Source organism: Hoplias malabaricus, chromosome 4 (genome assembly GCF_029633855.1).
Source record: "Hoplias malabaricus isolate fHopMal1 chromosome 4, fHopMal1.hap1, whole genome shotgun sequence".
In the NCBI taxonomy this organism is placed as follows: domain Eukaryota; kingdom Metazoa; phylum Chordata; class Actinopteri; order Characiformes; family Erythrinidae; genus Hoplias; species Hoplias malabaricus.
In genome coordinates, this window is record NC_089803.1 from 19,356,958 (window position 1) to 19,380,952 (window position 23,995).

The window sequence follows — 23,995 nt, forward strand, 5'->3', positions numbered from 1 at the left end:
ATCTGCTGGTGTTGCTCCACTGTTTTTTCTGAGGTCCAAGGTCAAAGCAGCCATCTACCAGGAAGTTTTAGAGCACTTCATGCTTCCTGCTGCGGACCAACTTTATGGAGATGCAGATTTTAATTTCCAACTGGACTTGGAACCTGCATACAATAATTGCTGCAGTAAATCAGGCAAAAGAAGCCCCAACTAAGTAATGAGTGCTATACATGCTAATACTTTTTGGCTAGCATTCCTAAAAATCCTTTTTTTGCATTGGTCTTAAGTAATATTGTAATTTTCTGAGATACAATTTTTGGTTTTCATTAGTTGTCAGTTGTCAGTTATAGTCATCAAACTAAAAGAAATAAACACTTGAAATATATCAGTCTGTGTTTAATGAATGAGTATAAAATACAAGTTTCACAAGTTTTCACAACGGAATTCCTGAAATAAATAAACTTTTTCATGTTTTCATGATATTCTAAACCAGCGCATGTATATTCTGTTTGATTAGCATTTACACACTGCTGTACACATCCTGAAATCTACTAAAAATCCATCTAACCTAAATGATCCTGTGTTGGTAAAGTGCTTTTAGGAAAAAGAGTGAAAATGTAGTTTAATGTTTAATAAATGTTAACCAAAATATCCAGTGTAAATGAATGTACCAAGATGTTTTTCACAGGTTTTTCTCCAGCTATAACATTGTTACAACCTGTTTGTTTCTGCCGTCACTGTCCACTGACTGTGCGTTTTGTAATTCTTCTGTTATCAAATATCTGTTGCTCAATGGTCAGGACATCCACAGAGCTGTCATTACTTTGGTAGTTGATATTTTTGGTTGATGGACTATTCTCAGTCCAGCAGTGACACTGATGGGTACAAAAGCTCTAGCAGCACTGCTGTTTCTGATCCATTCTAACAAGCCCAACACACATTAAACACAACCACAACATCAGTGTCACTGCAGCGTTGAGAATGATCTACCACCCAAACCATACCTGCTCTGCGGTGGTCCTTTGGGGGCCCTGACCATTGAAGCACAGGGTGAACGGGGAAAAAACAATGTATATAAAGCAACATACAAACTAAAGTCTGTGAATGTAAAAATCTCTTTAGGTCCCTTGTATTGTCAGCAGCAGGTGTTAGTAATGTTAAATTTAGACCTGTGAACCATGTCCTTGCAAGGTATTAAAACAAACCTCAGTATGTGTGTGAATGTGTGTGTGCGTAGACACCTGAGTCACTGGAAGTACATTATCTCTAATGTCCACTTCTATGAAGTGACCTCATGAATGACCGCTTCGCTGAGCTACGAAAGCAAGATAAGAGGCTGATAGTGGAGTGCTTCTGAAAAAGGTCAGGGCCATCGTAAAACAATGATGGACTGAGAGGGGTGGGGGGGTGAAAGAAAGCTGCTGAAACAGATGGAAAAAGAGTAAGGGATGGGGAGATGGTTAAAAGCAGAGTCATTGGTTGGTAGAGAGAGTGAGTGAGGCAGAGATGGGGATGAAACGAAAGCTGCTGAAACAGATGGAAAAAGGGTGAAGGCTGCGGAGATGGTTAAAATAATAATCGCATCGCTGCTTGATGGAGTCCAGGAAAGATAGAAGTGGAAGAAAGAAAGGAGAGAGGGGTGATGAGGAGGGTGGAAGTTCAGTTGTATTTAAAGCCATTATTAATGACAAAAAAATGCTCCCTTTTTGCTGCTTTTAATTATTATTCAGTGTTTGTGTCGACAAGGACAGCATCAATAAACTGAGAGCAGACTGGGAGACATGAACACGGTCCATTAGGGAGAGCAGCACTGCAGTCATTCTCTCTTCACAGTGGAGATGTGTCTTCTGATCTTTGATTTAAAATCTTCTGTCTGGAACTCTTTATTTATCGCCATTGTAAACATTCAGTGTCACTCCGTTGAAAAGTAATAAAAAGTTGGTAAAAGAGGGTCCAAAAAGTTGCGGCGAATGGCCGTAATGTTGCATATAATCAGTCCTTTAATCTTTTCTTTTTCTTTTTTTCTTTCTTTGAGTGGTGGATGCCTGTATTAGTCCTTTGCTACTTTGCTTTTCAGAGAATAATTGATGACAGTGCAATGGACAGCCTGTCTGTAAAAGTGCTTATAAAACACATAGACGTTCTGCTATTCTCCTGTGAGCCAGAAGTAAAAATTTGCAGAGATGTTGTCTCCCTGTGGCACCATTCTGGACTTTCTCCAAAAGAAATGTAACTGGAATATTGCAGCAGGAGAGAGGCCTCGTCGAGCGCTGGCCTTGTGAGCCTGATAAAGTACATCATGATCTCGGAGTCCTGAGAGAAATAAAGACGTTCTGATGGTCTGGAGAGAAAGCAGAGCACTAGCATACACAAAACCTCTCCGTCTGAGCGTTCGTTTGAGACTGTAAGAAAAGTAAGGTATATACATTTTATGTCTAATTGTTTGTAGACCAAGGACTATCCTTCATTTATTCTTTAGTCAAGGTTTTCAAAAGGAGTTCGCCCCTAATTTGCTAAAGAAATTCATTTGGTTGGGGTCTTACCGGTGGTGGAACATTGTTGTAAGTGTTCATTCGCATTCCAACTCATCCCAAATGTATTCTACACTCTCTGAAAAAAAAAAGCTGTCACTGTGGTGGTGCCCTCGAGGCTACATCTTCAGTAAATTAAGTTGGGGAACATAATTGGTACCATATCCTATATTAAATGTAGATGTTTATGTTGCATTGATTTCCGCATCTCATTTCGACTCCAGGACTATGTTGTTTTTTCTGTTTAAAACAATTATAAATGCTTACAAATATTCATTTTCATTCCAGGGAAGAGAAGACGATGCATATTTGGGGAACACAACTGTATTCTAAAAGCAAGGGTATACATTTAAAGGGATATTTACGTGGTTGGTACCTTTAGTGAACAATAATGTACCTGTTTTTCCCTGACAGTGTATAGAACTCCACTTTATACCCCATTTGCCAACATTTGGCATTAGCCGTGATGACCTTAAGACCGTGTGTGGGTGCGTTCCTTTCCGTAATCACTGTGTGAGTGAGTGTTCCTCTGGTTCGAGGATATGTAGGTGTTCATAACCATCACCATTAGTAATCACATTTCCATCAAACACATTTCCTTATCAGAGTGTCAAGCTTTTTGCTGATTAATTCACCCACACCACAGATACATATGCCTGCAGACCAGAGACTAGCCAGTGGGAGGCCTGTGTGTCTGAAATGAATGGTTAAGGTTAGGGTGTACCCTCCATTTGGAGCTGTACTGCACACTTGAAACTGCCTCTGGTGTGCAGAGGGACCCTTCACATTATTTGATTATCCATTGCTGTGACCACAAACATGCAGCTTGTCAGAATACAAACAACCATCCATCTAATCCAATACACTCTCATGGTCAAATTATATAAAGGTATGTATTACTCATTTAACGTCTTTCTTATTTTCTTTGTGCAAAGACTTACTGTTAAGGGAGATTAAATAAACCTTGTTCTTCAGGAATTCGTGAAGACACCAATGGTTCTTTGCCAGTTGAATGGTTCTTCTATGAGATGAAAGACCTGTTGTGTGTGTGTTTCACTGGGTAACTTCTGAAATGAAATTAAAGAAAGAGCGCCAATCAAAATACAAGGCACTTCCTCATTCGGTTAAATTAGACTTTGGCAGTGTTCTGTAAAGCGTCTACAGTTTTGAAACTGTATTGCACTATTATTTCAACATCAGTAAAGCTGTGAGGGAAATAAAATAATAGTTGCTAAATCACAATTTGAGGTATAATCCGATGGGTGTTGGGTGTGTGTTTGCGTCTCCAGTGCCCATAATGCACAGCCAGATGGCACTCTCAGAAATAGCTCCAGAGCAGAAGCCTCATAGGAGAGAGGCTTACAATGGCACTTGCCTTGATTAGTGGAATGGCACTAGTGAATGAATGGAGGCTGCATTATCCCACCAGCGTAGACCCCCCGCCTCCCCACTATAAACCCACTTACTCTCACACTTGCACAGATGACCAGACTGTTGCCTTCTGGCAATCAGTGTAATGTATATCTGTGTTAGTGTGTTAACGTAAAAGCCCTACTTGTTAGCTCCGAACAAAGGATAACATCCACATGGCTGAACAGTGTAGTGTTTGTTTCTTCAGATTTCTAATTTCCAAATCCAAAAAGACCAGTGTCGTCTTAGTTTTTAAACGTAATGGTGACCATGTTAAAAAATGACTCAGAACCTTTTCCGTGAAAACACACAGACCGACGTTTATTACATGTTAATATTTGAACTGTTCAGAAATGTCGAGCTATCAGTGGAGTTTCCCTTTAAGACTTTGGACCATAAGTAGGCCAGATCATCATTTTTGTTTGCTGTCAGCTAAACTTTGGACTCTAATATTTCAACCCACAACCATAGTCCAGCTTTCCACACTTGTCCCTGAGGTGGATTTTCCTCATGTAGAGCTCCGTGTAAACAAACAGAAACCAAATGCACTGTGAACCCTCATTACTACTGCACTCCTTCTCAGAAAGGATGAATAATTATGGGCCCATATGCTGCAGCCAGAGGTTTTGTTTTTCTGAAGTAGCAAAAAGAAGCATTTTCATGCTTGTCTTGTCTCGTTGGCCACATAGGTCATTGCTCACACAGCTGACTGTGTACCGTGACACAGTATCAAGCCAATATTCTGCTCCTCAACAGAAAAGAGGGTGGTCCCTGGAGAGCCCCCAAATCCACTGAGCCTTCAATTCTCATCACTTACTGAACCACCACACAGCAGTATTTCTCCCTCATAACATTCAATCACGTTTTAATGGAAACTTGGGCTTATTGCTCCTCTGGGTCTAGACTGATTCGCTGTTTTTTGGGATGCTAAAAGCATTTTTTTGATCGACGCTGTTAGAAAACGTATTTGGACCCTGCACAGATTTGACAGGTTTGTTTTGCTTTGCTGAATGGAGAAACACATTGTTTTTGAGTTACCCACTTTGCCCTCTTCTGTCGAGTCAACTTAGGCTCCCCAGTGTTGCTCAAATTACACCATAATCTGCCTTTATGTAGCAGTCGTGCCATTGAAAAACAATTATGGACTTACTGTGTCAGTGCAACTTTTCCTTCCTCATAAGGTTTAATCGTGTTTTAATAGAAACATCGCATTACTACGCTGAGTCAAATCAGATTCGTTGTTTGGGGACACTTAAATCACTTTTAAAATCAAAGCTTTTAGAGGAATGTGTATTGTCTTTTGCTCTTACATTCCCAGCAAAGAGTCCTAGAGTTTCAAATAACTTCAACTAGTTTTCCAACATAGATCCCTCTATCTGTGGATCAAAGAACTACAGGGGGTCCTCGACTTACGACGTTGATCCGTTCCTACGTCGCGTCGTAAACCGATTTTCGGTGTAAGTCGGAACATACGTACATACTGTACGTAAATAACATACTGTAAGCACTTATCCTATCCTAACACCTATCCTCCTCGGTCCCGAGCCGCGTAACCGTGTATTCTTCCGCCACGCACACCAAACATGAAGTTCGCGTTACGACGTTTACAACCCAAAACCACTTAAGGCTTTATACAGTAAATGGGAGATGTGTCGTAACCACAAAACATTGTAACACGGGACTGACGTAACCCAAGGACCTCCTGTATTAAAGACATTTTTCAGAGGTTTGCATCATCAATTAGTAGCCATTTTACCATTATTATTATTATTATTATTATTATTACTTTATAATAATGCTGAAAGACATGTGGATTCACTGTGTTTTGGGGCAGAACTAAAATGGTTATATTTGCATTGTGGACATCAGCTCAAACATTTGCTCCTATCAAGGAGCAATTCCTATATTTCCTTTTTCGATTTAGTGTCCTAAAAGTGACCCTCACCCAGTTTGGCACAAACCTCTGATTGGTAAAATGATTAAATGTGAACCCTGCTGTTGAAAGTGGTTTGGTTTGAAATGCTCAGTTCTTAAGAAATGGCCATGAGTCGTAAATAATAACAATTAATCAGGTCAAAGAGGTGCCCTATGCCCCCTGACAAATGCTAGTACCATTGGGATTCCCTAAAAATCTCCACATAATCTTCTGGGTCATGAACATGGGCTTGAGACTCTGACGCATTACGCAAAGGCCAGCATTCTGATTGGCCTAAGAAACAATCCTGCTTTATGATTGGCTGGTATTTGATGTTTTTTAAATACTTCTCCATTCTAGAATGTTTTGTGGGCGTGGCTTGTCACAACATGAACTCAAATAGCCTAGTGACCACTCAACTGAGGGCCTACATACGTCCAAATGTTTGTGGACACCTCTTAGGACTAGTTAATATTGACACAAATATTCAGCTTGTAATATTTCCATATAAAAGCATAAAATAAAAAGCTCCAGAGCAGCTACACATAAGCTACACTCTCAGTATTGTCACTGTGGTGGTACATGTTCAGTACCTTTCCTTAGGAAACATAACTATAACATTCTATAATAATTGTACATTTTAAACTGTGGGCGGCTCGGTGGCGCAGCAGGTAGTGTCGCAGTTACACAGCTCCAGGGGCCTGGAGGTTGTGGGTTCGATTCCTGCTCCGGGTGACTGTCTGTGAGGAGTTGGTGTGTTCACGTGTCCACGTGGGGTTCCTCTGGGTGCTCCGGTTTCCTCCCACAGTCCAAAAACACACGTTGCAGGTGGATTGGCGACTCAAAAGTGTCCGTAGGTGTGATTGTGTGAGTGAATGTGTGTGTGTGTGTGTGTGTGTGTGTGTGTGTTGCCCTGTGAAGGACTGGTGCCCCCTCCAGGGTGTATCCCCGCCTTGTGCCCAATGATTCCAGGTAGGCTCTGGACCCACCGCGACCCTGAATTGGATAAGGGTTACAGATAATGAATGAATGAATGAATGAATGAATGAATTTTAAACTGTGTTCATTTCCTATGCCCCGTTTCATCTTCAGGACTTTTATAATGTCCTTTATTTTACACAGTTCTGTACTGAAAGATTACAAATATTTACTTCTCCTTCTGTTGAAGAGAATCGAATGTACCTTTAGGGAACACAAATGGACTTTATTACTGCTGTTGTACCTTTAAAGGAACATTTACCCTTTTCTAACTGTAGTGACACTAATGTACCTGTAAAGTACTTTTATTTTATTTATTTTTTTAACACCATGCCCCATGCCAAGCATCAGCTAAGGTTTTATAAAGCCCCCTAGCACTGGCTACAGTACAGTGGCAGAGTATAATTTACTTTTACAGCACTGACCTTACATTAAGTGGAGGGAGGGGTTGGTTTCGTACCCTCCTCCAGAAGTTACATAATGCAGTTTCTGCAGTGCTGAACCTGGAGTAGCAATGACAGAGGTCCTTTTCTCCGTACTACAATGCAGTGACGCATCACAATGATTTTCAAGCTGGAATTTTAAGGTAAAAATATTACCTATTGTTCCTTTAACTGAGCTGAGAAAGGCCATTAGGAAGCTACACATTCCTCCGGTGAATGTAGGCACACATTTTGCACCCAAACGTTTGTGGACAATTCTCAATATTAGTGAGATCAGCGACTTCATGGGGCACCTTTTGTGGAGAACTGGGCAGAGGGGCATAAAAGTCCCTAGCTCTGGCGGTCCATCCAATAACATCCATGATCTCACTAGTGTTTTTGTGGCTGGAAGCCATCAAATGCACACACAAATGTTTTAAAATCCAGTGTTAAATCTTCCCTATTAAGTCATGAGACTTTAGTCACGTGTCGATAGTGGCTCTGAGTACTGAAGTACTTATTTTTGGTGGGGGGTGTTACTTTTACTTGTGTCATTCTTATTCTTCCCAAGTAACAGTAGCCTACTTTTATTTGAGGCTACTTTAGCCACCTCTGCCTGAACTAGCCAATAAGAGCGCGCAAAGGGTGTGGCTTGTGACCAAGCATAGCGTTCTCGAGCCGCTATTGGTTGAGGAGTAATTGCCATCAGCCAATCCTACAACAGGGAGAGCGAGGGGGCGTGGCTTGTCCGACTGTGGGTGGGGGAAGAAAACAAAACGCTCCACGTTATAGTTGAGGCGCAGCGGCAGGAGCGGAGACGCACGAGCGAGAGTTGAGCAAGACACGAGGACACGGTACTCGGCTTCACCTCCGCGTTATTTGCGCTCCCACATCTTCATAACTCAGATTTTGATTCCTCTTATTTTTTTTTACACCTGCAGCCCTCTGTGCAAATCGCCGGGCAGCCTCCTGTGAGCTCCAGTCACCGTTTGGGAGTTTGTTGGTGATTTTCTATTAGATGTCTTTGTATTAACTACTCACGGAAAAGCGTCGGATGACACTCGTGCAAGTTTGACTTCGAGGACTGGGGGTCTGTGCGGAGGTGGGGATCCTGGACCCTTCCAGTGTCCAGCTGTCCTTAGCCCAGTTGTGGATGCATGTAGTAGCCAGTGCGCAGGGGGTCGACCGCTGTCCTAAAGTCTCCTCCAACTCCGCATCAGCATCCGAGCCCCGGGAGCCTCGACCATGATCTCTCTAGGAATACTTCTGAACCTGGTCTTCATCAGGGGTAAGCAGCCTTATTACAGCCTCTGTACGGGCACAAACACGCAGTCTGCCTCAGGTGCCTCTTCAGAACTGGGGTTCCACCAGTTTCTCAGTAATTCATTTCCATCAATGGCTTGTTGTTATCTATTTGGACTTATTTTAAAAGTTTTTGTTGTTGTTATTATTATGATTATTAGTAGTAATATAGTTTTTTGTAACTCCTGGTGAACAAATTTATAGACAGTTCTGTCTTTGGCCCCTCAAGCGTCTTAAAGGGCAATTCCACCAATTTCTCAAAGTTCCATTCAGAGATTTTATTTATTAAAACAATGGATTATAATGTTGTTACCTGGAGTCGCAAAATCTACAGCACAAATGCAACCATTTAATTACCTCCCCAAACCCTCCACTTCAACCAAACAACGTCTCAGGCATCAGACACTCTGTTCCTAACCACTCCATAGCTCTTAGAGGTGGACGTCTGGTTGCTATCACCTCCACTCTGAACAGCACTGTGAGTTTCTCCAGAACTGAGCGTTTCACATCACCCCACTCTCAGTGCCGCTGTGGACGCCCGAACCACTGAATTTGAGCAAGCCGTATTCCTGGTTTCTCTGTCTTTTCGCCGGCTGTCCTCTTCCTGATTTGCAGGCCTGGCGAACCGCTCTTCTCGTGCCCTAAGTGGGAGATCTTCAGTGTAGAGATCTTGATCTGGTTACTGTTGGATTTCCAGCCACAGTCCAGCATCTGTATTGGTTTAGACCCAGCAGACCGGGGTTCAATACCCAGCTCCAGCAGGAAAGCCATGCCACCAGAAAGCATCACTGAGCATTTGCCTACATATGTGACAGGACTGGATGAGAGCATCTGCCAAATGTCATTTGAAGTTCCTCCACCCTTGTTCTGCAGATGCCACACAGACCAGGCGTACGGTCAGCTGAGTCAGGTCCACTATTTTTGGAGCGGCCTGTCCACTGCTGCTGTTGTCGTTTTATTCCCCATCATTTCTGTGATTATCCTAGTGTTGCGGCTCAGAGCAGCCATGCACTGCTCTTAAGATGTGTTTTTTAAAGCCCCCTGAAGGCTTTTAACTAGAAGTCTTTCAGAAAAAAAGCCAGGCTGCAGACCCATCTGGTCCTACTGTGTATTATGAATGATGTTTATAAGCAGGGGGTCTGGGGCTGGCCTCTCCGGAGCGTGGTTAATTATTGGACTCACTTAAAGCTGTAGCAGGTATGGGGATGATTTCATGTGGCAGTGGGGTGGTCCCTGTCAGTTGGCAAGCTGCAGAAATATCTGAAATATGATTCCCTTCACCTATTACAGTGTGTTAGGAGACCCCTGTCACACTCAATATAGTTCTAGTTAGTGTGTGTGATTGGACACCCCTCTCTCACACACACACACACCTTCTCTCTCTTTCTCCTGCTTATTTTCTTTCCCTCTCACACACCTTTTCCTTCTCCCAGTTTCCCTCTCTCTCTCGCTCTATTTGAGTGTGCGCGTGCACTTGTAGTGGTCCTAGGGGTCTTGCTTCCCCTGTGAACAATGGTCCTCACAGTGACAGATGTCTATGGGAGTCCTCACAAGTACAGCGAGACGTGTGTGTGTGTGTGTTTTGTCGTGCGCGGAGTCGCTCGCGCTCCGGCGCTTCCAGACACGCTGCAGCGCGCGCGCCTCATCGGCAGCTTTATTTATGAGCTGCGTTAATGATGTGAGTGTGTGTGTGTGTGTTTGTGTTCGTGCATAAGTCTCTTTCTTTTCTCTCACTTTTTCAGTTCATTCATTCTTTCATTTACTCCCTCTGTTTTATTCTTTTGAAGTCTCTCTCTCTCTCTCTCTCTCTCTCTCTCTCTCTCTCTCTCTCTCTCTCTCTCTCTCTCTCTCTCTCTCACTTTCACTCTGGAAGTTTTTCTTTCACAGACCCCCCTCCCCTTTCTTTCTCTTTCAGACTTCACTGAGTATACGTTTTAATTTACTGTACAACTCTCTTTCTTTCTCTTTCTCTTTCTCTCTCTTTTTCTTTCTCTCTCTCTCTTTCTCTTTCTCTCTCTCTCTCTCTCTCTCTCTCTCTTTCTCTGTCTCTCTCTCTCTCTCTGGCAGAGTTTGTATATTTATTTAGTTATTTACTCTTGGTGTTCTGGATTCTCTGGACGTGCACTGCACAAATGTACAGAGCTGGATTTAATTGATTTAAATGCGCACATCATTTCCATCTGAATAATAGACCACTTATTACCCAACATGTAATTACACTGAAATACAATAGCCGTGTCGGTGTAATGTACTTTATTCATGTGGAAAAGATGTATGCATTTGAATCACAAACTGAGTGCCTCACTTCCTTCAGGCAGTGTCTCGGTGTATCATCATGGTCCCAGAATAAAACACGTCTCTCCAAAGTGGTGATTTTACAGGAGATGTGGAGAGATTTTAGTTCTGGGGGTCATTGTGGAGCGTTTCTATTGGTCAAGCTATTGTTAAACTTTCACACAACTTAAAGAGCAGTGAATGTGTTTAAATGATCCCAAAAAATACTGAACAGGAAGTGTGGTGATGATTTGAGAGGAGAGATGTGCGTTAATCTGAGAGTCCAAACATAGGAACCAGAACCAGATGACGAACATCATCTTAAGAGGACTGAGGAGCTAGTGATGGACATCAAAGCGTGGATATGGAGTCTGTAACTCCCGCTTAATTCCGACGCACAGCTGCTGGGTCTGAGGGCCGTGGAAGAGAGAGCTCTGTCTGATTTGCATGTTAAGTCTTGATGGCTCTCAGAAATCTCAGACTGATGGTTCTTATCGTAGACAGGTGTGTGTGCGTGTGTGTGTATGTGTGTGTGAACGCGACAGCCAGTCAGGCCGCTTCACTCACACCCCGAGGCCTGACTCCAGGCACCAGATGTTGACAGCTGTGGCAGAGATCCTGCCAAAAAAACAGAGCGGCTAAACCAGCGCCTCTCAGCAGGACTTTGCCTCAGGACCCACATTTGTCCTTCTTCATTAAGTCACGACCCAAAAGCAATTAGCAGTGTAACCCCTTCGCTAATGTCTCGCCCTTAACACTCCATAGTGGTTTCTCTCTTCTGTCCTCAGTGTGAAAAACATTTTAGAGTTAAAATGAATACATGTTTAACTACAAAGGTATTATTAATATATTCATAATATTACATATTTTCATTTGGTGTAAAAGCTACCAAATGTTTCCATCTATTTTTCTACATATCTGCGTAATTAAATAAAAAATAATATGTAGTAAATATGACGGCACGGTGTTGAAGGAGGTAGTGTCGTAGTCACACAGCTCCAGGGGCCTGGAGGTTGTGGGTTCGATTCCCGCTCCAGGTGACTGTCTGTGAGGAGTGTGGTGTGTTCTCCCTGTGTCTGCGTGGGTTTCCTCCGGGTGACTGTCTGTGAGGAGTGTGGTGTGTTTTCCCTGTGTCTGCGTGGGTTTCCTCCGGGTGACTGTCTGTGAGGAGTGTGGTGTGTTCTCCCTGTGTCTGCGTGGGTTTCCTCCGGGTGACTGTCTGTGAGGAGTGTGGTGTGTTTTCCCTGTGTCTGCGTGGGTTTCCTCCGGGTGACTGTCTGTGAGGAGTGTGGTGTGTTCTCCCTGTGTCTGCGTGGGTTTCCTCCGGGTGACTGTCTGTGAGGAGTGTGGTGTGTTCTCCCTGTGTCTGCGTGGGTTTCCTCCGGGTGACTGTCTGTGAGGAGTGTGGTGTGTTCTCCCTGTGTCTGCGTGGGTTTCCTCCGGGTGACTGTCTGTGAGGAGTGTGGTGTGTTCTCTCTGTGTCTGTGTGGGTTTCCTCCAGATGACTGTCTGTGAGGAGTGTGGTGTGTTCTCTCTGTGTCTGCGTGGGTTTCCTCCGGGTGACTGTCTGTGAGGAGTGTGGTGTGTTCTCCCTGTGTCTGCGTGGGTTTCCTCCGGGTGACTGTCTGTGAGGAGTGTGGTGTTTTCTCCCTGTGTCTGCGTGGGTTTCCTCCGGGTGACTGTCTGTGAGGAGTGTGGTGTGTTCTTCCTGTGTCTGCGTGGGTTTCCTCTGGGTGCTCCGGTTTCCTCCCACAGTCCAAAAACACGTTGGTGGGTGGATTGGCGACTCAAAAGTGTCCATAGGTGTGAGTTAATGTGTATGAGTGTGTGTGTTGCCCTGTGAAGGACTGGTGCCCCCTCCAGGGTGTATTCCTGCCTTGCGCCCAATGATTCCAGGTAGGCTCTGGACCCACCGCGACCCTGAACTGGATAAGGGTTACAGATAATGAATGAATGAAGGTAGTAACTATGTAAACAAAACCAATCGTATTCTCTTCGTCTGTCAGCTCTTTGTGAAATGCTCAAAAGTTGTACGCCCCTCCCTCTTATAATTAGTGCATTCCCAGTGATGACACACCCACAGCTTGTATAGTCTCCATAGAAAAGCATGAAATTGCTCTGGAGTAGATGCTCATTGCCAACAACTGGCAAGAGGTGTATAAAGCTTCTCTGACAGTGGTGGGAGCATCTGGAGTGGGGTTTGTGACCCGTACCTGACCTCATTAAAGTTCCTGTGGCCGATTGCAATCAGATCCTCACAGAAATCTTCTTACAAATAGTCCACTGCTTTCCCAGAAGCGTAGAAGCTGTTTCTGCAGCAAAAGGAAGAAAGAAAATGTGATTAATATCTTTTCATCTGAGGAAAAAAAAGGTCTGATGAACATGTGTCTACAAACTTTTGGCCATTTAGTGAACGTTATGCAGAAGCAGGACATGTCATGGCGTCTTTAATGAGCCTGTGCTGTGTATTGTGACCGTTTCTTCTAGGCCCCTGCTTCACCAAAGTGTGTAATAAGATATAAACTGCAGTTTCTGGGTCTGAAGGCTGATAGAAGAGAGCTGTCTGATTACATGTTAAGTCTTGACGGCTTTCTGAGGAGAAATCTCATGGTACTTATTGTAGACAGGCGTATGTTCGAGCCTGTCTGTGCTCAGAAGCTCCATGCCAGATGTTCTTGCTAAAAATACAGAGCACCTAAACAATTCCTGATCTGTTTTAGTGGGCAATTAGGATTTGTCTATTCCTTGCAGGACACTGTTTGATGAAAGTGAAGTAAGAATAGTTCAAAGTCGCTGGGCTGCAAGTGTGTTCTTCTATATTTTCCACTGTCAGAAATAAAAGGTACAAAATAAATGTACCTTCAAGGATCAATGCGGTTCTTAAGATCCACTTGTGACAGGATTTATGGAGTGGGTGTACCTCAAAACTGCACTATATAAGGCTTACGTCCAAAACGAGGGAATTGTCTGTATATTTTACAGTGAAAATCTGTCAAAGATAAACACTACAAGAACGTAAACTCTAAAATGTTTGAATACAATTTCTATAACAGTGAAATACTGTAAATACAGATATCAGTATCATTCAATAATATTCATAACAAAGGCGGTACTGTAATTTTAGCTGAATCTTTGTGAAAAATACATTTTGTCACTGTTAATTACATGGGGAAGCTCCCAGCATGCCTAGCGCCTCCCACTTCCCTGTGTTTTCCAGGCTTTATTCTATTTTGTTTGTGTTTGTTTTGTGTTGGGGTTGTGTTGTGGAGCATTATTTTGTGTACTGGTGTGTGTTGCTCAGGGGAGTTGTGTTGGCTGGTGTGCTGGAGTATGGCACCCCCAAACTTGTCTCACACCAAGCCCAAACACTGCTTGTTTCCTCACTCCTTTCTGCACTACACCCTTTTAAGGCCTGTATAAATTTGGCATAACGTCCTTGTGTTCATTACTGTATTTTCAGAGTATTTGGCACAGCTGTTTCTTTAGGTGATAATAAGTGGTGTTTACACAGTAAAATTAGGAATCCATGTCTATATTATACAGAGTATATCCACATTTTGACAGTAACGTAAACAAAATGGCTCCTGAATATCATCTCTGTCCAAAGAAAAACGTATCTCCATTTTAGATGATTTTTAGTTTACGTCATTATTTGAACACAGCAGTGGTCCTTAATAGAGTGTGAAAAAATCACACATATGAATGCAATAATAGGAATGCTCAAAGGTAACTAGAATCCATTGAATGTTTTTCTTCTCCTGTAAAGTTGCTATTTTGTAGATGCATATGTTTCTTTGGACAAAGACAATTAAAATGTACAGTAAAAAATGTAAAAAACATTTTACAGTGTAGTTCTGGCAGCCAGAGCTGGCAATATTTTACCTCAATTATTTAATTTAATTTAATTTATTTTTATTACAGTGTACTTTAAGGCGCTCCCATCTGGGAATAAAAGAGCGTATAAGCTTACCTTGCACAAGAGGTGTAAAACCCCTCAGAATGTGGCTGTGGAGCGGTGGAACTGCATACTCTACAGCAATGAAGCACGTTCCAACATCAGTGCCGGATCTCACTAAGGTTCCTTTGGGTGAATGCCAGCAGATCCTCGCAGTGTAGAGACTGTTACAACAGAAAAAGGGGACACACTAATATCAGTCCCCTCCATTTTAGACCAAACGCTGGATGAGCAGGTGTTGGAGCGTTTGACCATGTTGTTTGTTACTGTATGGGAATATGGGAATGAGATCTTCTCTAACTACAGGTACTGAAGATGTAGCTTTCAGGGTACACTACATGACCTGTAGCCTGAAAGTTCCTACACTGAACACGTTTGCCTATTTATTTAACTAGTATACAGCCTAGTGTTGTAGCTCAGCGGTTGAGAAGCTGTTGACCCGAACCGTTTTTGATCTGCTTTGCTGGGCAATTTGCTTTCAGAAATCTTTTCACTAAACACCGTGGCCCTTTTGTCGGTGTCAGTGCTACTTTAAAGCGTGTGTGAAGATCCAAAGCAGTGGTTCGGGTGTCTCTTCTCTGCACGGAGGTACGCAGCTTTGTACTCTGCTTGCTGCTTTGTGGCTACATTTCTCTAATTGGCTGCTTCTACAAAGCTGGCGTTCGCGAATATGAGGCCCATGAGCCATTGTCCGTGGATTGATATGTCCATGGACAAGTTAATGACCTCAGCTTTTTCAGTGGATCAAAGAGGGCTGAAAAGAACGGGGGCCACAGGAAGAAGAAAGCCCTCACAAACACATATATGGTGTTATGAGGTGGGGGCCAGGGGCCCTCAGACGCATTAACAAAGGTAGATGTTATTGCCAATCATCTGATCTTGACATATGGGGGAGTGCAGGGACGTTTCGGGGGCCTTTAGGGTCGTGTGTGTGTTTTGTTGATAACGAGGATTTGGAACGCAAACATGGGAATGGCAGATGGTGTTGGGATTGCGCCTCGGCTGGAAGACTCAAGCCAAGCGACAGAATCCGAGTGTGTGTGTGTGTTAGAAAGAAAAAAGAGAGTGCATGAGAGAGAGATTTAAAGGCAGTAAACCAACCTCCCCTCTCACCCAGGACTGATTTTAGCATAATGTTGCAAGCTAATTATCATTAAACGGATGGCGTTAGCTAAGTGCAGTAAATCAGTACAGGGTGTACAGAGTGTTTGTGTTTGTGTGTGTGGAGAGTCAGCCTCTTGCCTGGCACTGAACCTTCCTCTCTGAATCTTTCGGATTGTGCAGCGCTTTCTCCGCCCTGTCAATCAAATGGGCCTATCCTGCCCGCTCGCTTTAATACAGCCGCCACGCTCTGATGGGACGTGTCACCAACAGTGAATAGGACGCTGCTCTGACCCACATTTTGCAAAAAAAAAAAAAAAATACCCTTTAGAATCTCTGCCTTAAAAACCAACCTCAGACGTCACCTCTCAAATAACGTTTTATTCTCTAATTCTCTTCTTTTATAACAGAGAGCTGAAGGTGACCATTTGTTTTATGGTCTGAGAACCTCCCTGGCTGCCAGTTTGGTCCCTGAATGAAATGGATTATACAGTGAAAATATTTACAAATTTCCCCTCATCCGAAATGCAGCCGAAAAGTCAGGTCGTGCGTCTGATGCGAGTGTAGCTAATAAGTAATGGAAGCTTTTGGATGCCAGTTTGCATCCTCAGAGAAAGAGTGCAATAATACTATTATAAAATGTCACATTACGTCACGGTGTTCTCTTCTGAGGAGATCAGGGGTATTATCTGTACTTAAACAACTCCAATCAACTCCATATTTCACTACAAAGAACACCCCTGTTCCTGTTTAACTGGATTTAGCGCAGTGCCTTTTGTCTCTCAGCCTCAGAAAGGCAAAATATTGTATAAAATAAAGTATTTTGAGGTTAATATTTTTACCTTAACACCCACTGCTGTCAGAGACCCTCCCTTATGTTGTTTCACTCAGTAATACACCAGCGTACAGAAAGATATGATCAAGGTGTTATCATTTCTCAATCAATTTAGGAACTGAGCAACAATATATAAATTACGCAATTTCCAAAATATAAATGACAGTTTTCAGCACCATCTTACATGGCTCACCACAGACAAACCAGTCGAATATGGCTTTAAAAAGTGATCGTTCAGTGAAATCTTTAGCTTGGTCTCTGAAATAATGGAAGCCCAGCAGTTAGCTTTGTGAAAAAAGGTGAGGTGTTTGTGTTTCTCTGATTGATAAAGTGTTTACCCTGGCTTGCTATTGGAGTTTAGACTGGACTTATCGATCATTTAACCAGTTAGGATCTGTTTGTATTGACAGCTGTTGCGAATTTGCTCTCGGTGACCATAAGTGCAGCCACAGAGTCATGTTTAAATTCCTCGATACAACCACCCAGACACACATACAGAGGTCTGCTCAAACATTCCCTTTTTACTTTCCTGCATTGCAGTGCAGTCCTTCATAATGGCCACTGCTGGGTTTTGTGTTTGTGTATGTGTCCAGGAGCATAGCTACAAGGGGCCTTGGAGTCCTTGACCCTCTCACTTGGAAGTCAGACACCCCCGGACCTCTGACTGCTGAAAAGAAAAATAAATTCCCTGAGGTCAATGAAAATCTTTTTATATGCAAAACTAAGTCAAAGGTGCTGAGTTCTTGCATAACCTTTATTTCTAACTTAATTTTAAAAAGGCTGCTAAAAAGCTCTCTAGATCTTCAGTGAAGTCCACTGGACGCTATCACCATAGCAACATTTTCAGAGCTCCATTTCATCGTTGGTTGTGTACTGTCACACTTTTAAAACAAGTCTGTATTAAGACACAGAGCATGATTTATTTCAGGTGCAGTATTCCACTACTCAGCTGTTTCTACAGATTGAGAGAACTTAGCTAAGCTATGCTAGTTTCTTGCATGAGCTAATTGCTGAGCTATAGGAAGCTAAGTAAGCAGTAAAGTTGAGGGTAAAGGAAACAATGCTGAAGCCCTCACCATTTGCCCCAGACATCTACTCCTAGTGCTGTAAAGGGTGGTAGGACTTTGGTTTATTAGCCTTTCTGTCAGCTGCTAGGCAGCTTCATACCAATTGACACTCCTGTGTTTAAAATGTACATTTTTTGTGGTGTTTTGGGTTAAGGGTGCTTCATAAGGTGGGGACATATTATGAAAAAAATCACTGTGGGTACCTGCAACACGCAAACTGATACAGGGTCACTCAGTCAGTTGTTGTGGTCTATAAAAAGTCCTTTTGATATCTTTCCACTCCTCACTCCTGGGCTCCTGCGCTGAGCTTAGCTGTGGCTCGTTCTCTGTTAAAGGAACAGGCACTGAACCTGGCCCTTCTGAACAGAACTGTTCAGTCAAAGTTTTGATACTTGTTGTATTTTGTCCAATGCAATTCTCAGACATTTTATTGAGACCCCAGAAGTGTGTGGGAAAAGTAGTATAATATGTTGGCTTAGAAATATTACATTGTCACTAAATATTACTATCCAGGTATCTTTTTATTCTCACAAAGGAATAGATTTAAAAATAAAAGAACACAGTTTGCCTAAATATCAGATAGAAAACAATCATTGTAATGTAGTCTAATGTTAAATATTACATTTTAATTTCATCCAGCTGTGGTCAGGTCTTGAGACTCGGGACAGCAGAACTGGTCAAAACACAAAAAAAGACCATTCAAATATGTTTAAATTTCAACTAATCTGCTTGAATCCAGTAAAATTGTCACGTTTGTGTGCTGTCATTGGGTATGTAACGTTCATTGGTTGAAGTCTTAGACGAGCACTTAAATTTATTTAAATGCTGTATATTATAAGCATATCCCCAAATGTCCAGATGTGATCCTTAAATGTGTATTAAAGGTTAATATCCACTGACTTTCCCAGAGGTAAGGAACTTATTCGACACTATTCTTAGCTAAAAATAGAAGTGCTGTGAAATATGGTACTGTAATGTTCCCTAAATGGAGGCTCTGGAGACAGAGCCTCGAGGGGACCACCCTAGTCATGGTATTTGTACCCTGAAAGGTAACGTTTTTTTCTGACAGTGTATTTGGCCTGTTGGTGATTGTCATCCTCACTATAGTAATTTCTCAGGGACATGATGCTTCTAAGCTGGACCCCAAGCTGTAACTAGGCCCACCAAAAAAAGAAATTCTCCGCCACTGTTTGTGACTTCAGGCATGTTTCTCAGGGTGTTTGTATGCGTGTGCAGGCATCACTCTTGTGTACTGAATGTGATTTGAGCAGGCAGACCCCTGCACACACTTCCACACACACCATAATACCTAGGCCAGCATGTGTCTGATTGCAATCGGCCTCCATACTGAGACCGTTTCCTTGTGTGCAGCTTCTGCTGTCTGTCATTCTGCGTTTATTTTCTCTCCTCATTCCCTCTCTCTCTCTCTCTCACTTTTTTTCTTACTTTCTATCCCTCATTCTCTTCTCAGTCATTTTTCCCCACCCTCTGTCGGCTTTCTTTTTTCAGACTCTCCTCTAATCTTTCGCTCTCCGTCCACACTATCTTTAGAGCAGTACCATAGGCGGTGGATAAATGCAGAAAAGCAGTGGGCTAATAGCTGCTTTAACCCCTTTCTCTCTCAACTGCATGTCAAGTGTGTATAGTGTGCATCTGTATATTGTTCATTTTACAAGAAAAACCACAGTGGGACAGAAATTGCTTTCTGCCTAGGGCTAACATACATCAAAAGCACAAATTAAAAGAGCCAATCAGTCATTTTGTTCAGCGATTAATATAACAATATGATACAGCATTTATATCGACACCTAGTGGCCTGGATGTGTCATATATTCTGAACTGAACTTTGTCTTATTTGAATATAGAAAAGAATATTCATAGAAAAAAAATTAAAATCTCAATAAATAATCTCTTTCATAAATATTGTTTGCTGCTTTTTGGTGGTAAAAAAGATTGCTACTGTAGTCAAATTCCAAAAGCTGTAGTTTTACATACACCCTGCATTATCAAAAACACCTTCTTAAAATGGTGTAAAATGTAAACTAATAAAATAATATGCATCTTTGAACCATCCAAATACCATTATGACATCACATCCATGACACACACTGCATTGAATGCTCATTCCAGAAGACAATGATGTGCTTGTGTTCCAGGCATTAAACAATACAAAAAAAAAGGTCTTGGTGTTAATTTGTATAGTTGGACAGATAAATCGTGATTAGACATTTTCTTCAAATCATTCAGCAATGCATCTTACTTACTCCACTCCATTACACTCAACTATTGGCAAACAAGGGCTATAAAATGACCAGCATGCTGTCAGACTGTAATCACATCAAAGCACGATTGCTGCCTGAGTCTAAAAAGGCCATTTATAGGCCATTACTTTGTAACTAGGTTTATTCCAGGCAAAGTTATATATATATATATATATATATATATATATATATATATATATATATATATAAGATTAGATTAATTTTTTATGTTATCTCTTAATCTCTTAATTTACATGTTTATATGTTATCTCTTAAAGTATTCAGTCAGTCAAGGTGTTTACAGTGTTTGTGTTTTCACAGCTTGTGGGGCTGTGAGGCTAATTTAGCTAACAAGTACTTGAAGAATATAGCCACCAGTTAGCATCATGCTAACCTTATCCCACACATGCCATAGTTTAAGTGATCTGAAACTGACTTGTTTTCACTAGTAATGCACGATATATCTGCAGCCGATATATTATTTGTCGATATGTAGATTTTTTTACTGGTGGAATTCTAGTCGATATAACAACTGATAAATTGCCACATTTTTGGTGCTTGCGTATATGCACTGACGCCTGTAAATACACAGCTATGTCTTCCACGTGGATGTTTTTCATTGTTTCTGCAGAGAACAGTTTCTGGGATTAAATTTCTCTGTGGTGAAAAACTAATTTAAAATATGAGGGACGCTCAGTACACACACATATTGGTGTGAACTCACACACAGCAGGTTAAACAACAGAAAGATACTCTCAACCACCACAGTGCAGGAGCCCTTTTTAATATAAAACACATGAAAATAGATATAGAGTCATTCAGCATCTGAATTTAATACTGAAACACGATAAATTATTACAAACACTCGCTCACTCAGAGCCGCTATAAGTCATTCTCTCTCTCCCTCACTCTTCAAAACAAACCCGGTGCTGCACTAATTTGCGCCCCTCTAGAAGCCATTCATGTGGAACAAGCAGTAAATGTTTAATAAAAATATAAATGAACAACTAACAAAAATTATAAACTATAAAAAACTTAAAGTTTAAAATTAAAAAGTACAAAAAATGTACAAATACTGAAGAAAATGCTTGTCCTATGACAACCTATGACAAAAATAATTTGTTTTGCTTTAATCCAATGTGAATTTGCTTTATTTACAGAAAGATAAAATTATCTGTTATTAATATTGGTATCAGATGAATTAGTGACCAGACCACCGGCTGCTCGTGAGTGGTGCAGTGTTTAAAGCATTGAGTCTCTTATCAGGAGATTGCAAGTTCAACCCCTGGTGACGAATGCCATTTGAGGCTGGACATCCTAGAAAGCCTAACTGGCCTGGCTCCCTGGGTGTGTAAAATGGCCCCCTCCTTTCTGCCCACATCTCTCTGCTCATGGAGTCTCTCCATTCTAGCTAGCAACAGCCTCTAGGCTAATGTGACAGATCTGGGCAGTTTCCTTACAACTCTGGAGTGTTAAGCTGTTCCGTGGCATTGCATCAGCCAGATAAAAATGAAGCGGAAGGGTTGGCCTTGTGTGTCATTGAGGAAGCTTTTGTTTGCCCACACCATCCTGAGGCGGGTGTCAGTGTGTGGGATTGAGGAGAGACTCGCTGAAAGTGAGGAACTGAGTAAATATGACTTAAGAACTGAATACATGAAGGAACGGTGCTCTCAGGTCTGTGCTCTGTTTCCCCATATTGACTGTTGAGAAGTTTTTAGAAAGGGATGTTAACATTTACTCTTCCAGCTGTGTAGAAATGTATCACTGTTGGAACAAAACCCCTAGTCTCCAAATCTATAACTTTACACTTTAAGTGGAAGTCAGTGCAGATGTATTCTATATTTTAAGTGTTTTTTTTATTTTTTATTTTCAAGTAAACACTGATCTTCATAATTTTTTTTGTTATTATCACAGACTAGGGTAACCAGATCTGCGATGGTGAAAAAGAGGACACGTCTCTGGGGGGAGGGGGGGGATTGAGCTCTCGCCTCGTTGTATGCTTAGATGAACCTACGTGTGCTTTTACACCTTTATTTGCTACACATGGGAATTTCTTTTTTTACTTCATCCGAGAACTTACATTTACGTGTCGGCATAGCTGCTCGAGATGAGGGTGGGTACATGAGCTTTGCCTGACGTAAACAAGGACTACTGACGTGCAGACTGACCAATTAAATGTTTACAGAGAAGGATATCGACCAATAACGGTAGCTCTACAGTCAGACCGTCCAATCAGAAGATTTTAGGCTACTTCACCACGCCCCCTTCTCACTCAAGCGAACCAATCGGAGTAGGGGAGGGCGGGACTAGTTTGTGAACGAAACGCTTCTCGAAGTTCTATGTAAGCTCTAGAAAAACAAAATCCCGGACGTTTGTGAAATTCCGCCCGGACATTTTTTAAGTCTAAAAAGTCCGGGTAAAAGAGGACGTCTGGTCACCCTATCATAGACCATGTTTAATCTCATGATGCTCATGTAATTCAAACTCTTGTCTGTACAAATGACATCTCATAGCTAAAAACAGTAGTGGCAATGGAGTGACCTTAAAGCATGAGTTTTTGTCTAGTTTTATAAATGACAGTATGTTGTAACTGGTGTGGTTCAATTATTCATTACTTGTTAGTACATTAGCCTCACTGCTCCAGTGCCGAGCTTCAGACATTAGCTGAATGGCTGCATTTGGAATATGGGGAAATGTTGTGTAAATGAGGTTTTTAGTCAAAGCTTCCCTTTTTAAAAACCCCTTTGTGGAAATGTGTAATTTGCCACTTTGCTGTTGTACAACATCCAGTGTGGAGAATCCGAACGAGTGATTGCAGTGCTGGCTAAATAAATGCCAGTGAATAGCCTAATTCCATTTGTCTGGTCATTTTGCTTTGGCTGCGACAGTCTGTTTCTCCTCCTGCCAGACCCTGAGACTGAGCTGGACGCTGCTGTGGGTTTTCTTTTTTTTTTTTTCCTTCTTTTTTTTCTCCCTTAAGCCCAGGCAGTAGTTTAGTCTGCAGCCTGCAGCCACCAGCCCTCAATCAACACAATCTTTAAAATGAGGCCTAGCGGCAATTAGGACACCCTGCTGCTCCTGAGGGCGAGAGAAAAAGAGAGAGAGAGAAGGGGGAGGGAGGGGTGTGAGAGTGAAAAAGAGATAGAGAGATTGAATAAAGGAGATAGATGGAGACAGAAATTAAGTGACAGAGCATGATTTAGAGAGAGAGAGAGAAAGAGATGGGGATGGAGAGAGTGAAAGAGAAATATTGTTAGAGAGAAGGTGGATGGAGAGAGAGAAATTAAAGAGTTAAAGATGAGTAAAAGAGAAAAATGGAAGATGAAGAGAGGAAGTGATTGTGTGAAAGGGAGAGAATGAGGATGGAGAGAGAGAGAGAAGGAGGGAGGAAGGCAGTTATTATACTCATGCAGGAACAGGGTTCACACTGGGGTCGTAAAGTTATTTTTCAGTTTTTTTCTTTCTATTTTATAAGTTTATGAAAGTTAATAAAAAACAGAGGCAACGTAGCACTGACAGCTGCAGCCAGGGCCCAGCTGTGACCTCTGGGTTTTTAAAGCTGCGCCGTCAAGGACTGTGTCTGAAATGGACTTCTGAAGATTGATGTTTTTTTTCTTTCTGCGTTCAGAATATTTTCCCATCGTTATTTCAAACAACGACACCGACCATACGTGCCTCTCTCACAGTTTTAAACAGCTGCCACCGAAAGTGTCTGTCACTGCCTTGTTACTGTTCGTTTGATTTACTTACCTTAACTTTTGACCCTGTGGATTTTGACCCATAAACCCCAAATGTGTGCAGACACCACCCCCCAGCTCCATGTCCAGTCCATTCCATTCCTACCTCCCATTTCCTCATCCCTCTCACCCCCCCCCCCTCTTCTCTTCAGGGGACTGTGGATGTCATTAAAGTCACCACGTCTTTGTCTGGGAAAGATCAGGCTAAAAGGAAATGACTGTAAATAC

The 23,995-nt window shown here is 42.1% G+C and overlaps 1 protein-coding gene across 3 annotated transcripts in view; it reads left to right on the forward strand.

The window, feature by feature from the left end:
- Positions 1-23,995, forward strand: part of gfra3 (GDNF family receptor alpha 3) — a 65,122-nt gene that overhangs the window by 13,750 nt on the left and 27,377 nt on the right. The window contains exons 1-2 of one of the 3 annotated variants that reach the window (XM_066666914.1): positions 8,034-8,089; positions 8,177-8,523. The exons of 1 other annotated variant lie outside the window; for it this stretch is intronic. In XM_066666914.1, coding sequence (XP_066523011.1) covers positions 8,481-8,523 — 43 coding nt within the window. In that variant the 5' untranslated portion in view covers positions 8,034-8,089; positions 8,177-8,480. Of the gene's footprint in view, positions 1-8,033; positions 8,524-23,995 lie in introns of those variants that run through there. One more of the 3 variants, XM_066666913.1, reaches the window with a different exon arrangement.